Source organism: Myotis daubentonii, chromosome 9, assembly GCF_963259705.1.
Source record: "Myotis daubentonii chromosome 9, mMyoDau2.1, whole genome shotgun sequence".
NCBI classification, from domain to species: domain Eukaryota; kingdom Metazoa; phylum Chordata; class Mammalia; order Chiroptera; family Vespertilionidae; genus Myotis; species Myotis daubentonii.
This window is the reverse complement of record NC_081848.1, coordinates 3,742,863-3,757,994: the sequence shown is the minus strand read 5'-3', so window position 1 is coordinate 3,757,994 and position 15,132 is coordinate 3,742,863. Positions and strand designations below refer to the sequence as shown.

The window sequence follows — 15,132 nt, the reverse complement described above, 5'->3', positions numbered from 1 at the left end:
CAGTCAGTCGGGTAGAAGACTCCTACTTTACCAGCGCTACCCCAGGCACTCGGCAAGGCCAAGACTCACAGGTCCTCCCAGGCCACCCTGAGCGCCCGGGACAGTCATCCCCAACTCCCAGCGGCTGCAGCCCGCCCCATCCCACCTTCAGCTCAACCACATCCCCGCCCTCCGCACCCAAAGGGGCAAGGCTGCCCCTCGCCAGTTGCACCCCCAACACACACACACACACACACACACACACACACACACACGCAGGCACGCACACGCGCGCTGGGCCCGGGACCCCGCCCCGCCAGCCCCGGCAGGGGCGCCCCCGCCCCCGCCCCGCAGCTGCATCCTCCGTCCTCCCCAGCAGCCTGCGGTCTGCGCTCCGCGCTCCGGGGGAGGCAGCCCCAGGCCCCGCCCGCTGACGTCAGCCTCGCGGGCGGAGGTGGGGCGCTGGCCGGAGTTTTCACTCTCAGCCCCGCGGAGCAGGCTGGAGGGCGCAGCCCGCTTCGCTCCTCCCGGAGGATGCGGGGCGCCCAGGATGCTGCCGCTGCTGCCGCGCCTGGCCCTGCTGCTGGCCGCGCTGCTCTGCCTCGGCTGCGGGGCGCAAGGTAAGGACGGCCCTGCCCTGCCCTGGCCGCTGGCTGCGCTGTGTGGGTGGCCAAGCCTGCCCCCCACCGTCCTCACCCCTACGTGGAAGTTCAGTGTCCCACGGAGAACCCCGGCCGCTTGGCCTCTGGAGAGAGTGGTGTCCATCATCTGGCCCCTCCCGCGATCCCTCATTCTGGGGAGCCTGGCCTGGGGGGGGGGGGTCACTCTTCGGGAAGTGGAAGAATCTGGGTTGCTTGGGGGGCGGGGGGGGAGAGCTGAGTGACCCCCTTCCTCAAGGCATCGCCCACCCACCTGCAGCCACCAGTGCTCCTGGCTTTCCTGTTGCTCTGGTTCGAAGGACTGGACCCTGTCCCCGTGGGAATTACCCCATTGCCATCTGCCTATCTTCCCGCCGCCCTCCAGCTAACCTACCCCAGCCTTTCCCTCCGGGACACCTGCCACCCCCGCTGGTCACCCTGCTCCTTCTTTAGCCCCTGAGGCGCCCCCCTGGCCCCTGCCTCCCGCTCCTCCCCCTCAGCTCCGGCTCCTAACCAGCGGCTGACCTGCAGAGTTTCTGCAGCAAGAAGAGCAACTAACCCTGGAGAGAGAGCATGAAAGGCTGGGAGGTGCAGGGACCAGGGCAGAGGGGCCCAGAACACGCAGCCGCTCACATGACCAGGAGCTCAAAGGCCTGCTGCGCCTCTCACTTTCCATCTGACGTTTTGAAATCGAGACACAGACTTGAAGATCAAAGACAATATAAGAAAGCCAGCGAGGGACAGGCAGACTCTAAGTCAGCAGGACAGTTAGAAGAAGGGAGCGTTATTAGAGAGAGGTAGTCTGAGGCGAGGGGAGCCGGACGGGTCCCTGACAGACCGAGGCAGGAGGGTCCGGAGGAGAGAAGGGAACTGAGTGTGGATATCGGCCTTGAGCTGTTTCATGGCGCTCGATGGACAAGACTCTCAGTGTCGGTATATGTGTTGCCCTCTTACCCACGCGAGAAAGGGTTCAGTGAGGTCTGATAACTCGCCCAGTCACACTGCCCCCCCCCCCCCCGCCCCGCGGTGAAGGGCGGGGAAGGGAGACAGGAGAGGGAGCGGACTGGTCTTCAGTGTCTCCCTTAGGGCCAAGGGTGTCAGCGCTTTGTGGAAAGAGCAGCTGCCTTCTGTCTGTTCTCACCCAACCTGAGGCTGGGCATCTGGTTATAGAAGCAGGGGCAGGGGACACGCCCTCAGCCTGGGGCTGCCCAGCAGACGTGTGAAGAGAAACGGGCAGCTGCCCACAAGCAGGTATCTGTGGGTCCAGAGACGCCAGAGAGAAGGCCAGGGGCCAGAGCCAGGGCTGGGCCAGAGCAGGGACCAGGTCTGAGGCTGGAGGGCAGGCCGTGGAATGGGGCTGGAGCAGGGGCAGGGGTGGGCAGAGCCAGGGGCTAGCTCATCCAGAGCTCACTGTGGACATGCCAAGGCCCACAGCCCTGCCTCCTCCCCAGGATGCATTGCACCCAGCCTGGCTCTTCTCCACCACCACTTCTGCTTCTGACCAGCCTGCACAGCACTCTGATTTAAGGGCCCGACACCTGCGCTCAGGGCCCCACTCTTTCCCTGACTTGCCCTGTTGCCTTGGGCAAGTCACTCAGCCCCTCTGAGCTTTCATTTCCTCCCCAGGAAACTTGGGGTGATCAATGCCTGCCTTGTGGCTGTTGTGATCATGAAGTGAGACAGTATATGTAGAGTACTTGGCTCACAGTAAGGCACGCCATACGGGGAGCTGCTAAAAAGCTCGCTCCCCTCCCCCTCAGCACCTTCATCCCCGGGCCCTGCCAGCTCTGAAACTGACCCTTCTCCCCAGGGACAGCGCTGCCCAGCCCTCCATCCGTGTGGTTCGAAGCAGAGTTTTTCCGCCACATCCTCCACTGGACGCCCATCCAGAATCTGTCGGAAAGCACCCGCTATGAAGTGGAGCTGCGGAGGTACAGAGGCGGGAGGCGAGGGGGAGGGGGAGGGGAGGTGAAGGCGGAGTAGGTGCAGCCATTCCCGTCTAGCACCCGGCACAGAAAGATGGGTGCCTTGTGACTGAAGGGACACCAGGAATGGCCCTGGCACATACCCACCCACTGGCAGGGGCTGGCCAGCGGGGGGCTGGCGGGCGGGGGCTGTCTGGTGAGGGCTAGCCTGTGGGGGCTGGCCAGGGGGCCTGGCCAGCGGGGGGCTGGCTGGTGGGGGCTGGCTGGTGGGGGACTGGCTGGTGGGGGCTGGCTGGTGGGAGCTGTCTGGTGGGGGCTAGCCGGTGGGGGCTGGCCAGGGGAGCTGGCCGGTGGGGGCTGGCTGGTGGGGGGCTGGCTGGTGGGGGCTGTCTGGTGGGAGCTGGCCAGGGGGGCTGGCCGGTGGGGGGCTGTCTGGTGGGGCTGGGCGGTGGGGGCTGTCTGGTGGGGGCTGGCCGGCGGGGGTTGTCTGGTGGGGGCTGGCTGGTGGGGGCTGGCCAGCGGGGGCTGTCTGGTGGGGGCTGGCCGGTGGGGGCTGGCTGGTGGGGGCTGTCTGGTGGGGGCTGGCGGGCGGGGGCTGTCTGGTGGGGGCTGGCTGGTGGGGGCTGGCCAGCGGGGGCTGTCTGGTGGGGGCTGGCCGGTGGGGGCTGGCTGGTGGGGGCTGGCTGGTGGGGGCTGGCCAGCGGGGGCTGTCTGGTGGGGGCTGGCCGGTGGGGGCTGTCAGGTGGGGGCTGGCCGGTGGGGGGCTGTCTGGTGGGGGCTGGCCGGTGGGGGCTGTCTGGTGGGGGCTGGCCGGTGGGGGCTGTCTGGTGGGGGCTGTCTGGTGGGGGCTGGCCGGTGGGGGCTGTCTGGTGGGGGCTGGCCGGTGGGGGCTGTCTGGTGGGGGCTGTCTGGTGGGGGCTGGCTGGCGGAGGACTGTCTGGTGGGGGCTGTCTGGTGGGGGCTGGCCGGCAGGGGCTGTCTGGTGGGGGCTGGCTGGTGGGGGCTGGCCGGTGGGGGACTGTCTGGTGGGGGCTGGCCGGTGGGGGCTGTCTGGTGGGGGCTGGCCGGTGGGGGCTGTCTGGTGGGGGCTGTCTGGTGGGGGCTGGCCGGTGGGGGCTGTCTGGTGGGGGCTGGCCGGTGGGGGCTGTCTGGTGGGGGCTGGCTGGCGGAGGACTGTCTGGTGGGGGCTGTCTGGTGGGGGCTGGCCGGCAGGGGCTGTCTGGTGGGGGCTGGCTGTGTCAGCTGCACCGAGCAGTGTCCTGGGGGCTCTGGGGGGAGGAAGCACAGTAGTGCCTTTCCCCTCAGGATTTGTCTGTCTTATTGGAGAAGCAGGCGCAGCACCCACAGTCGAGCTAAAACCAAGGAGCCCCAAGGACTGCGAGTGCGGCTGGGCGGGGCGGTGGGCTGTGTTGCAGGAGCAGCACGTCTTCCTGTGGAGCTGGGCTTGAGCCGGTCAGCGTTCAGTCTGAGGGCCTTTAGACACAGAGTTGGCTCGGGGTCCCAGGCCGGTGCAGAGCCCTGGCAATGAGATGCCCTGTGCCAGGGCAAGCACCCAGGGCTGCCTTCCTGGCCGCTCCCGCCTCCTGCTTCCATCTTAAAGAAGATGGGTGTGAACAGAAGTGGGAGCCAGTGCTTACCCTGTTGTCCCCCCAGGTACGGGTCGGATTCCTGGAGGTCGGTGCCCAGCTGCAGCCAGACCCCGGTGCCAGCCTGCGACCTCACCATGGCCACCCTGGACCTGTACCACAGCAACGGCTACACAGCCAAAGTCCGGGCCGTGGATGGAGGCCAGCGCTCCAACTGGACTGTCACCAAGACCCGCTTCTCCGTGGACGAAGGTGCTTTCCTCGCGGGGCCTGGAGCTCCTACAGCCAGAGGCTCAGTCTTCTAGACAGTGGTTCTCAACCTTCTGACCCTTTAAATATAGTTCCTCATGTGGTGACCCAACCATAAAATCATTTTTGTTGCTACTTCATAACTGTAATGTTGCTACTGTTAAGAATCGTCATGTAAATATCTGATATGCAGGATTGTCTTAGGCGACCCCTGTGAAAAGGTCGTTCGACCACCAAAGGGGTTGCGACCCACAGGTTGAGAACCGCTGGTCTAGACTGTTCTCTGTGTTCCCATAGCACAGCACGTCAGCTCAGCTTCCGGACGAGGCAAAACAGCCTGAGTCAGGACTCTGGAGAAGGGTTAGATGAAAATAGTCAAGTTGTTGGAGATGGAAAGGGAACTGGATTTGTTTACCCTACAGAGGGAAGTCTTGGGGTGCCTGGGCAGCGGGACAGGGGGTGTGCTTAGCGGGTCCTGGAGAGGAAGCGAATCTATAAGCACTGAGCACAGGGAAGCAGGCAGCAGGCGGAATGGGGCCAGCCCCCTCCCCCACCCACCCCATGAGGGAAGGACTCCCCACGGTCAGAGTGGGAGGCTCTGAAGTGGGGGGTGGGGTGCCACTGAGGAAAAGGTGGGAGGCTCCTTGCAGGGGTGGGAGGTACAGATAAGCCCACTCAGGGGGAGCTTCCGCCTGCGGTGGGGATGAGGGCCGTGACTGCCATAAGCCTGCCCTGCAGAGGCCAGGGTCAGACTGGGGGCCCAGGGTGTCAGGGTCAGACCGGGGGCCCAGGGTGTCAGGGTCAGACCGGGGGCCCAGGGTGTCAGGGTCAGACCGGGGGCCCAGGGTGTCAGGGTCAGACCGGGGCCCCAGGGTGTCAGGGTCAGACCGGGGGCCCAGGATGTCAAGGTCGTGGCCCCAGCACCTGTGTGTGGGCCGGCGCCGCTGGCTGCAGGCTCTCCCGGGGGTGCTTACATCCCGCATGTCTCCTGGCTCAGCTTCCAAGCTTTGAATGGGCCTTGAATGGACCCAGGGCATCTGTCATTGTAACGTGCTCCCCAGCAAGGCCCAGCGGTCCGCTAGGTTGGAAGGCTTTGGCCCAGGTGTTACAGTGGGTACAGCTTGGCCCTGGAGGCCAGGCATGGGGGTGGGGCTGGGGGGCGGGCAGGCCCTCCTCGGCCTGCGGTCCTCACGGCTTTGCCTCCCCTCAGTGAGCCTGACGGTGGGCGGCTTGGAGCTGGAGGTACTCGATGGCTGGGTCCTTGGAAAGATCCAGCCGCCCAGGCCCAAGGTGGCCCCTGCAGGCGACACCTACGAGAGCATCTTCCCCCACTTCCGCGAGTACGAGGTCGCCGTTCGCAAGGTGCCCGGACGCTATGAGGTACGGGGTTCCCAAGGCGTGGGACCTGTGCCCCCTGCCCCTTGCCCCCTTGTGCCGGCAGAGGGAGGACTGGGTCGGAGCAGGGAGCTGAGGGCACCCGGCCCAAGTGGCGCCCCTGCAGGTGGCAGTGGGCACCGCCGAAGGCATTTTGTAACCATTGTCTCCCATCCCCTTGGAGGAGCTGTTTCATCCCAGTGGATAGAGAGGGAGTGAGGCTCCGGGGCTGTGGCATTGACACCCCATAACTGGGAGCTCTGGAACCTGCAGAACCCATCCTTTCCCTGACACCACAGCAGAGCTCACCGGGTCTGGGAAGGCCCTCAGCCCCTACAAAACCCACCCTCTTCTCTTTAATACAAATAAGTCAGGTAGGCCCACGGCTGCTGCTCAGGGTTAGAACGGCAGTCCACACACGGAAGGGTCGTGGGTCTGATTCCCAGTCAAGGGCATGGACCTCGGTTGCAGGTTCGAGCCCAGCCCTGTCGGTGCACAGGCGGGAGGCACCAATCGATGTCTCTCTCACATCGATGTTTCTCTCTTCCCCCCTGCCCCCTCCCTCCCTGCCACTCTCCCGAAAAAAATAAAAGGAAATCAATCAATCAATGGGAAAACAACCCTCAAGTGAGGATTCACAAAATAACAGTAGGTCCTGGTGGCCACAGGGCTGGCGGCCGTGCTGCTAACCCCACGGCTGGTTCCCTCAGGGGACGAAGCAGCGGGGTGCCCGTCAGCTCTGAGGCCCGCTGGCTCTCAGGGCCCGGGTGGCTGCGGGAAACCAGCTGTTCTGTCTATTGCTGTTGTTTCCATTTCAGCCCACAAACAAGAAGGTGAAACACGAGAACTTCAGCTTCCCGACCAACGGCGAGTTTGGGGAGTTCTGTGTCCGGGTGAAGCCGGCTGTGGGCTCGCGCCTGAACAAGGGGATCTGGTCGGAGGAGGTGTGCCTCCTGCTCACCTGGCAGTGTGAGTCGGTCAGGGTCAGGGCAGCAGTCCCGATGGGTGGGGGCGGGAGGGGCCGCACATCCACAATCCGGCAGCCGCTGATGCCCCCTGCCAGGCACGCCCACGTCCTTCCCCGGCCTCCGCCAGGCCTGTGAGCCATCCTCCCGCGGCCCCCGGGAGAGATGAGGAGGCCCAGGCTCAGTGGTGTAAGCTGCGTCCCTGAAGGGCCTTCTCCTACCCTCCCAGCCCTCAGAGGAGCCAGGGCCCCTTGCCACAGCTGCTGAAGCCAATACATAGGATGCCAGGCTCTCGGCGGGCACTGGGGGGGGGGGGGGTGAAGGCCAGGCTCCTGCCGGAGGTCCCGACCGTGGCTGGGGACAGGTGTGCCCACAGGAAGCTGTAAGCAGCGCCTCGATGGCACAGCCAGGCGCCCGATCAGTCACGCCCGCACTCCGGCACGGGGTGCCCGGCCGGGTGTGGGAAGTGCCTGGGAAGGAGCCAGTGAGTCCTCACAGCTTCGCAGGGCCCTTTGGGGTGTGAAGGACACGACCAGCTCAGTGCCACTCAAGCCTCCCATGTCGGCAGCGAGACGCCGTCTATGGGTCCAGCCTCGAGTGTCTTCTACAGTCACTCGCTGACGCACGCACGCAGCAGCGTGGCGTAGGGGTCTGGGTTCAGATCCTGCTTCTGCTCTCGGAGGCGCGTGACCTTGGGCAAGTCCCTTCACCTCAGGGTCTAATCTGTGGAGACGGGTGACAATCGTCTTCCCTCCTGAGCTTGTCCTCGGGGTCCGATAACAGGTGGGGTCAGCGCCGTATTTCCCCCTTTGATAGATGAGGACACGGCTCAGAGGCTCACGGCTAGTAGGTGGGGGCTGGGACTTGAACCCAGGCCCAGCTGCCGTCTGCTGTGCTTGCCCGCTGAGCCCCGACGCGCTGCCCTGTGTGCTGACTGAGCTCGAGGGCGGCAGCAGTCACTGGCGGTGAGACATTCTCAGGCCAGAGTCGGCGCAGGCAGGGTTCCCCGGGACCCAGACATGGATAGAGGCAGCCTGGGTGGTGGGGTCCCCTGGGCCACTCACCGAGGAGCTCCCGAGAGCGGCCGTGGGACCCCAAGGACTGCCCCTCTGTGTCCCCCGGGCCCGGCCACAGCGCCTCTCTCTGGTCTCTGGGCTGCAGATTTCACCGTGACCAACCTCATCGTCTCCTTCACCCTCGTCCTGCTGCTCTGCGGGGCCGTGGCCCTCCGCCTGTACCTGCGGCACCCGCGGAAGCTGCCCGCCGTCCTGGTGAGTCTCAGGCAGCCGCTGCCCATCCTGCAGCCCCACGGGCCTGGGAAGCCAGGTGCCCAGTCTCAGCCCGTCCTCCCCTCAGCCCGACGCCATCAGGAGGCACCTCCGGGCACCCTGGGCGGAGGGAGGACTGACCGCAGCGCCCGGTGCTGAGAGCGGTGCCTCCTGGCGGCCCGGGTGACCGGCACCCTGAGCAGCCCCGTCCCGCACTTTCCATGGTTCCTGTTTAACTCACAATCGGCCGCGGACCGGCCAGGGCACGAGCACCTCAGAGGCAGGGGCCTTTGTTGTCCTCCTTTGACAAGTAAGGAAACTGAGGCAGAGAGAGGTCGTTACAGGCGCAGGGCCACACAGCCAGGGAGAGTCCGATGGAGCCCAGCCTTCCCCCCGCCTTGTGGCCAGAAGATGCTCAGAGAAAGGACCAGGGCTGGAAGGGCCGGCCCTGGGCTGCTCTCAGAGTGGAAAGGGGAGTAGGGGGTTGGGTGCTGGAGAGGAGGGGCCATGCTGACATCTGTACCCCCTCCTTTGCCCCGTCCCTCTTCCTCCCGGTGCTGACAGGCTGCCCTCGGGTAAGCAGCCTGCAACACAACCTCCAGGCCGAGCTGCATCTCCGAGGCCTGCCTCCTGCCTGGGGCTCAGGGCTGCAGAGGGCCCCCAGGGGAGCCAGGGTCTCTGGGGAAAACAAGGAGAGAGACAGAGACCCTCGGAAAGTGTTCTGAGGAAGAGGTCCAGGAAGCAGGAAGGTGGGGGGGGGGGGTTGGGGGGGGCCTCCTGGCTCAATTCGGGTCCTTTTCCAGCAAAAAAGAACTCTGTTCTTAGGTGCAGGGCCCTGGGTAGAGATATGACAGGGAGCCGGGGGCCAGGGACCTTGAAGGGCTACTCTGACCGGCAGACGTGGCTCAGCGTCCTCTCTCGGGCTCTGAGCAGATGCGTGGGCCCAGGCGTGGCGTTGCCTGCTGGACGGGTGTTAGAGCACATTCCCTGTGCGGGGCCCAGAGCTGGGGGGAGAGGGGGGTACAGAGAGGAGAGCACCCACCGGCCTGCCCTCCGATGGGTAACTCGCCAGCAGAGGGTGGGGCGAGTGGGCAGAAGGAACCCGTTGTGAGGGGCAAGAGAGTCAGCATTAAGCGGTTTCCCCTGCGGCCCTGGGCAGTCAGCGTCCTGGGTCTGTGCTTGTCCCACTGCCCACACGGCGGCCGCCTGTGTGTGTGCCTGTTAAGAACAAATGAGTAGGACGGAGTCGAATCGAACGGCATAGGTCCCCGGCCAGAGGCAGTCTCACCGTTCTGTGAGCCGTTTCAGTTATTCCTGCATGAGGCATATGTTCATGGGCTGCTTGCACACGGATTGTTATAAGGCACCTTTCTTACTTGGGGCCATAGTCAAAAGAGTCAGGAACACACGTTTAGATCCCGCCGCGGCCAGCCTGCTCTCGGCGCTAAAGCACGGCCCCTGAGAACACCGGCCCTCCCATCCGCCCGTCCTGCCGTCTGCGCCCCAGGAACACGGGCCTCTCTGTATCCGGGCCTGAGCTGACCTGAGAATTTCATTAGGAGAAAACTCAGTCTGGAACTAAACCAAAGGAACGAGGGGGGTGTCCGCCAGGCCTGCCCTACTGGAGCAGTACCCCTGAGCGTCCCTCACGGGCCGACCACGGTCTCCCCTGTGACGCTGGGGTGGGTGCCTGCAGGGGACCCTCGCCTCACCCCCTCTCTCTTCCCCTCTCCAGGTCTTCGGGACGCCCAGTCCCTTCAGCCCCATCAGCCGGCTCCCCCGCCCAGAGACGCGAGACACCATCCATGCCGTCGATGAGCAGGCCCTCGCCAAGGTGTCCCCGGAGCTGAGGAACTCCGAGCTGCACGGCAGCACCGACAGCGGCTTCGGCAGTGCCAAGCCGTCCTTGCAGACCGAGGAGCCCCAGTTCCTCCTCCCGGACCCCCTCCCCCAGGCCGGGAGCACCCTGGGAAAGGGGGCCTCCCTGGAGTCCGAGAGCAGCTGCAGCAGTGCCAGCACCGACAGCGGCATCTGCCTGCAGGAGCCCAGCCTGAGTCGCGGCGCGGAGCCCTGGGTGCAGCAGGCGGGGGGCCAGGGCCAGGACGACAGCGGCATTGGCCTCGCCCACCACTCTGAGGGGCAGCCTGCGGATGGACGGGCTGACTCAGCCTTGGGCCATGTCGGTCCCCTGGGGCCTGAGGCGACGGAGAGAGAAGACCCGGCTGTGGTGGAATTTCAGGGCTACCTGAAACAGACCAGAGGCAGGGAGGAGCAGGCAGCCACGGCGGGCTGCCTGGAAGAAGAGGCCTCCTCAGCCGATGGCCTTGTCCCCCACCTCAGGATGTGCCTGGATGCCAAGGAAGCCTGGTCCCCACCAGCCTTGGACAAGGGCTACTTGAAACAGGACCCCCCAGAAGTGGCTCTCGCTCCCTCAGGGGCCCTGGCTGGACAATGGAACCCCGCAACTGAGGAATGGTCACTCCTGGGCTTGACTAGCTGTGGGGACCCGGGGACATCTGAGTGGAGCTTTGCCCAGGACCTCGCCCCTCTGGGCTGCGTGGGGGCCCCGGGCGGCCTCCTGGGCAGCTTCGACGCAGACCTGGTCACCCTGCCCCTGATTTCCAGTCTGCAGGCCAGTGAGTGACTCAGAAGAAGGGCTGCCTTTGACTTCAGCCGTGCCCTGGGGGTCTGAGGAGGGGCCCAGGTCAGAGAGGGCATGATGCCAGCCTGGGCGCTGCTCTCCGCTGTGCAGGGCCCTGCAGGTCCTGGCGGGGCCTCCTCCCTCCCGGGACTCTGCCTGTGACAAGGGTTGTTTGCTCAGGGAATCGGGGTTTCCTGGAGTTGGGGTGAGGCCGCCGGGCTGAAGTCAGCTCCCAGCCAGGCCTCCCCTGAAGCCAGGCTTGTGTCAAGGCCTCACAGCAGGCTCATGTCTAGGGGCAAAGGAGAGAGCAGTGACCACGTGTGCCTCTGAGTGCTCAGCTGGCCACCACCCGGCCTGGGAAGGTCCCAGGGAGGATCTCCCGCATCGCAGGCCTCCCAGGTCAGCTCTCAGACGGAGCCGGTGGGGGAGGAAAGGAACCGAGCCCCGAAAGGGCCTGTGGCTCAGAACCCGCCCTCCGGGTGTCCTGTCCGTGTGCAGACACCTCCCTCTCCCCAGCAAGGAGAGCAGCCGCTCTGGGGTCCCTACCGAGGCCACCCCCCCCCCCCGGGCCACACCCCTGACAGCAGCAGTGAAACCTCGGCAATTTGCATTGGTCACATCTCGGCCTGCAGGCAGCCCCTGGGTGTGGGCACCAGCTGGTCTGCCCCGAGGCTGAGGTTGGCACCTGCCCGTGTTTGCCGCTGACGCCCAGCTGTGGACTCAGAGGACGGGGCGCGGGCTGTGCGCCCTGCTCTCCATGCTCAGCTGCACAACCTGGCCTCCCCTCGGGCCTGCTCCCATCTGTGAAATGAAGGGCTCTCCGTTGGAAGCTGGCCCCTGCGGCGACATTGCCGGCCGGGCCGGGCCGGGTGGGAGGAAGGTACCGCGGGCCCTCGTCTGCACAGAGCCAGCTTTCTGCTCGCACGGAGAGGCCCCGAGCGGACGTCCAGGCTTCAGGCCCGAGAACTGCAGGCACCGGGCCCGGCTCCCGTGAGTCTGGAACATGAATTCACAGCCGCTTACAGTCCGTGGGCAAAGAGCTGGGCGGGCGGCGGGCGGGGCTGCCCCTGTCATCCGCGGCCTGCACTCCAGGGGCAGCTGGGAATAGACGTTCCGGCGCAGGGAGTCCAGCCAGAACGCTCCACTCGGCCAGGCGGCGCCAGGGCCGGCCTGGGACCAGCTCCCTCTGCAGACAGGCCTGAGGGCGGGCTCCTCGGGCTCCGGGCCAGGTTTACTTATTCCGTTGTCTTATTTATTGAAGAACCGCATTGCGCAGTAAAGAATTGTGGGAACTCCAAGAGCCTCGAAGTTCTCATTCAGCTCCCCTGCTTCTCGCTGTGGCCTTGGGTAGTCCCGTCCTCCTCCGTTTCATCTGTGAAACTAGAACACAGTCCTGGCTCGTCTCGGTCCTGGGCGTGCGGTTCTGTGGGGAAGTAGGTGTCATGTGCCTGGAACACAGCTGTGGGAATGAGTGATGTCGTTTTATTCCAGTAGATTGTCAGGACCACAAGAACCATGGGAAACCAGTCTGATTTCTTTTTTTTAAAAAAAAATATGTTTTTATTGATCTTTAAAGAGAGAGGAAGGGAGAGGGATAGAGAGATCGAAATATTGACAAGGAGAGAGAAATATCACCAATCGGTTGCCTACTGCACGCCCCCCACTGGGGATCGAGCCGGCCCAACCGGTGACCTCCTGGTTGAGGTTCATGGGCCAGCGCTCAACCCCCTGAACCACAGGAGATTTCTGATGGCACAGCAGCCGGTGTGGGCTGTGGTTGCTGACCGCGGCGGGTGGGGATGAATGAGGTGTGCTGCTGCCCTGAGGACTGAGGGGCAGGCCTGGAGCAAGGCCTGGGCCAACACTCATTGTCTGTGGCCCTGGGCAAATGGCCCATCCTTTCTAACTGCGTCGAGTTCCCGTCTGTAAGCGGGGGTGATGGCCGTGCCGTGTAAATGAGACCGCAGCTGAGGAGCTTCACACCGTCCAGGCACACGCGGCAGCCGTGGTCATTGGCTTCTTGCTGTGAATCCTCACCCGAGGGTGTTTTCCCATTGACATTTAGAGAGAGTGGAAGGGAGCGGGGAGAGAGAGACACATCGATTGGTAGCCTTCCTAACGCACCCCGACCACCGCTGGAGGTCGAGCTTGCAATCACAATTGAACCCGGGACCCTGCAGTCTGTGGGCTGACACTGTCACGACTGAGCCAAACGGGCTAGGGCTGTCAGTGTCTTCAAGCTGAGAGGGAGGTGGGCAGATTTTCTTGGGAAAGATGAGGGTGAAAGATAGCGAAAATGCGTGCAAATGGAAGCCTGAGGTCCCTGAGGGGAAGCAGGACAGCAGGGCGGCGTCTGTGTGTAAGTCCTGACAGCTGGGGACGGAGACCCCGCATGGCCTCGCTCTAGAAGGCAGCCAGCCAGCCGCTGGGGAGCCCGCACGGGGGCCTGGGTGCGCCCAGGTGCTGCTTCTCAGCGCGGAAGTGAGCCCCGTGCCTTCTGAGAGCAGCGCCTTCCGAGAAAAGCCACGGGCGCCCGCACTGCGCGGCCCTCAGCCGCTCAGCCCCTCAGCCCCTCAGCCCCGGGCACAGGGCCAGGGCTCAGGCCCCGTCTGAGCCTCGGTCACTGCTCTTTCCCCTGCACCCTCCATGCCGCCTCTCACCCGCACTCCGAGGGGGGCCAGTTCTGGGGGAGGCTGGTCCCTGCGCCTTCAGGGAAGTGACTTCTGCTGGAGGCTCCCCCCCCCCGCCCCCGCAGGCTGGGTGGAGACCGACCCAGAGGTGAACGTGAAGAACGAAGTCAGAGAAGAGGCATCGGATTCGGGGAAGCAGAGCAGCGGGGAGAGGGGGGTCCTCGCTGAGCGCTGGCTGCACCCCGCCTCCCTCTCCAGAGCGAGGGCCTGCCTGGGTCTCCCTGTTTAGGCACAGCAGGGCCGGGGAGGGCTGGAGCTGGAGCTGCGCGGGCCAGGCTTCTCGGGAAGTCGGCCTGAAGTCCCCAGCGGGAGGCCCGGTTGTTGTTAAACCGAGTGACCTGTGCCGGGCTTTTCCAGGCTGAGGAGTGCATGATGCTGCACTTTCGTGAGCGAACGGAACTTCCTCTTCGCAGGGAGAGAGAGGAAATGGACCCACGTCGATTGAAGAGGAAATTCTGTGAACTGTGTTTTCCCGGCTTTGCAATCGCTGCAGTCTGAGCCTGCTCGTCTTCCCCAAAATATCTCCGTTCCCCCCCAGCACACGCACCATCGCAGGGCCCACACCCACTGGCCCGCTGTGCCCGCAGCCCCGGGGCAGGGGCCTTGGCGCCCCCCCCCCGCCACGCCCCGGGCAGCACCTGGTGGTTACAGGGCACGGCAGGTTCCAGGTACGTGCAGATGTTATCGAGCACCAGCCCCGAGGACAGGGCATGGTGAGAGGCTGACTCATCTGTTTCCGGCCTGGTCATGCGCTTGGGGGTTTCTTTTAAAGCAAACCCACATTTAAAAGTCACTGTGTTTTTATCAATGACCCACAGGGCCTTTTCTCACTAACTTGATCTTGACTTCCCCGGCCCCCTAAACGTTCCCAAAGGCTGAGACCCAATCAGCACTGCCCGGGCAAGGGGGGGGGGGGGGGGCGGCGATGAGTGTTCTCAAAGGTAGAGTGAGTCGGACCAGGAGGGGAGAGGGCCTGGGCTGGAGGCGTGTCTTGCCGGCACTGCATGGCCTGAGGGAACAGTGTTAAGCACCTCGCATGTGCCAGGCAGGGCAGCCCAGGGTCCAAGTGGGGAACAAGACAGGCCCAGGTTCAGGGAGGCGCCATGGTCATGAAGATAAACATCAAGCTGATAAAAAGACTAACGAATACATTCTCATCACCAGTGTCCATCCATGAAGAACCTAAATGCCACCCAAGAGCTGGGGCGGGAGGCAGTGTTAAGAGGAGCCCGGGCCCCAGGCACCTTGTACAGCCCGTGAGAGGACACGGAGGCCAACGGCTGTTCCAGCCCCCCCCCCACCCCCAGACGGCCCTGAGCCGTCAGCGCCAGGAAGGGCACTGGCACAGGCTCCCAGCCCCCGAGCGAGGAGACCCCACAGCAACCCCGGCGCTTCCCGCTAAGAAGGTGACCTGGTCTGAAATGCCAGCCTTTCTTCCCCCCTGTTCACAGCTCCCTGCCCCCCCCTTCTCCCAGCAGCACCTTCCGTGGGGCACACAGTCAGACCCCTCACTGGGTGGGACGCCGCCGGATTCAGGAGTCACTTTATCAGACAACGAGGGCTTCACATTCACTCCGTGACGTTAGAGAAGCTGGAGGAATAGCGTGACAAAGTGTCCCCACTGGTTCCGGCCGCCACAGCCACAGCCACGGGCTGAGCGACGCTTATTAACGCGGTTCTGGAGGTGGCAGCGCAGGGTCCAGTGCAGAGGGCTCAGTTTTGGGGAGGACTCTTCCTGGTTTGCAGATGGCCCCCCTCTCCCTTTGTCCTCACGTGGCCGAGGGAGGGTTAAGAAAGGGGGAGAGGGCCCGGCCGCT

The 15,132-nt window shown here is 64.6% G+C and overlaps 1 protein-coding gene across 1 annotated transcript; it reads left to right on the top strand.

Moving 5' to 3' along the window:
- Positions 1–439: 439 nt before the first annotated feature.
- Positions 440–12,151, top strand: IL10RA (interleukin 10 receptor subunit alpha). Its single transcript, XM_059707762.1, has 7 exons — positions 440–599; positions 2,428–2,548; positions 4,196–4,380; positions 5,588–5,757; positions 6,570–6,720; positions 7,878–7,987; positions 9,720–12,151. Exons 1-7 carry the CDS (start codon positions 530–532, stop codon positions 10,626–10,628), a joined length of 1,716 nt encoding a protein of 571 aa, XP_059563745.1. The 5' UTR covers positions 440–529; the 3' UTR covers positions 10,629–12,151.
- Positions 12,152–15,132: the final 2,981 nt, after the last annotated feature.

What these genes read in the sequence shown, in the direction of transcription:
- IL10RA (XM_059707762.1), top strand. Translation starts at nt 530, where the DNA reads ATGCTGCCGCTGCTGCCGCGCCTGGCCCTGCTGCTGGCCGCGCTGCTC. An exon ending in CCTCGGCTGCGGGGCGCAAG is followed by an intron (nt 600 to 2,427) that starts GTAAGGACGGCC and finishes CCTTCTCCCCAG; the next exon opens with GGACAGCGCTGCCCAGCCCT. An exon ending in CCTCCTGCTCACCTGGCAGT is followed by an intron (nt 6,721 to 7,877) that starts GTGAGTCGGTCA and finishes TCTGGGCTGCAG; the next exon opens with ATTTCACCGTGACCAACCTC.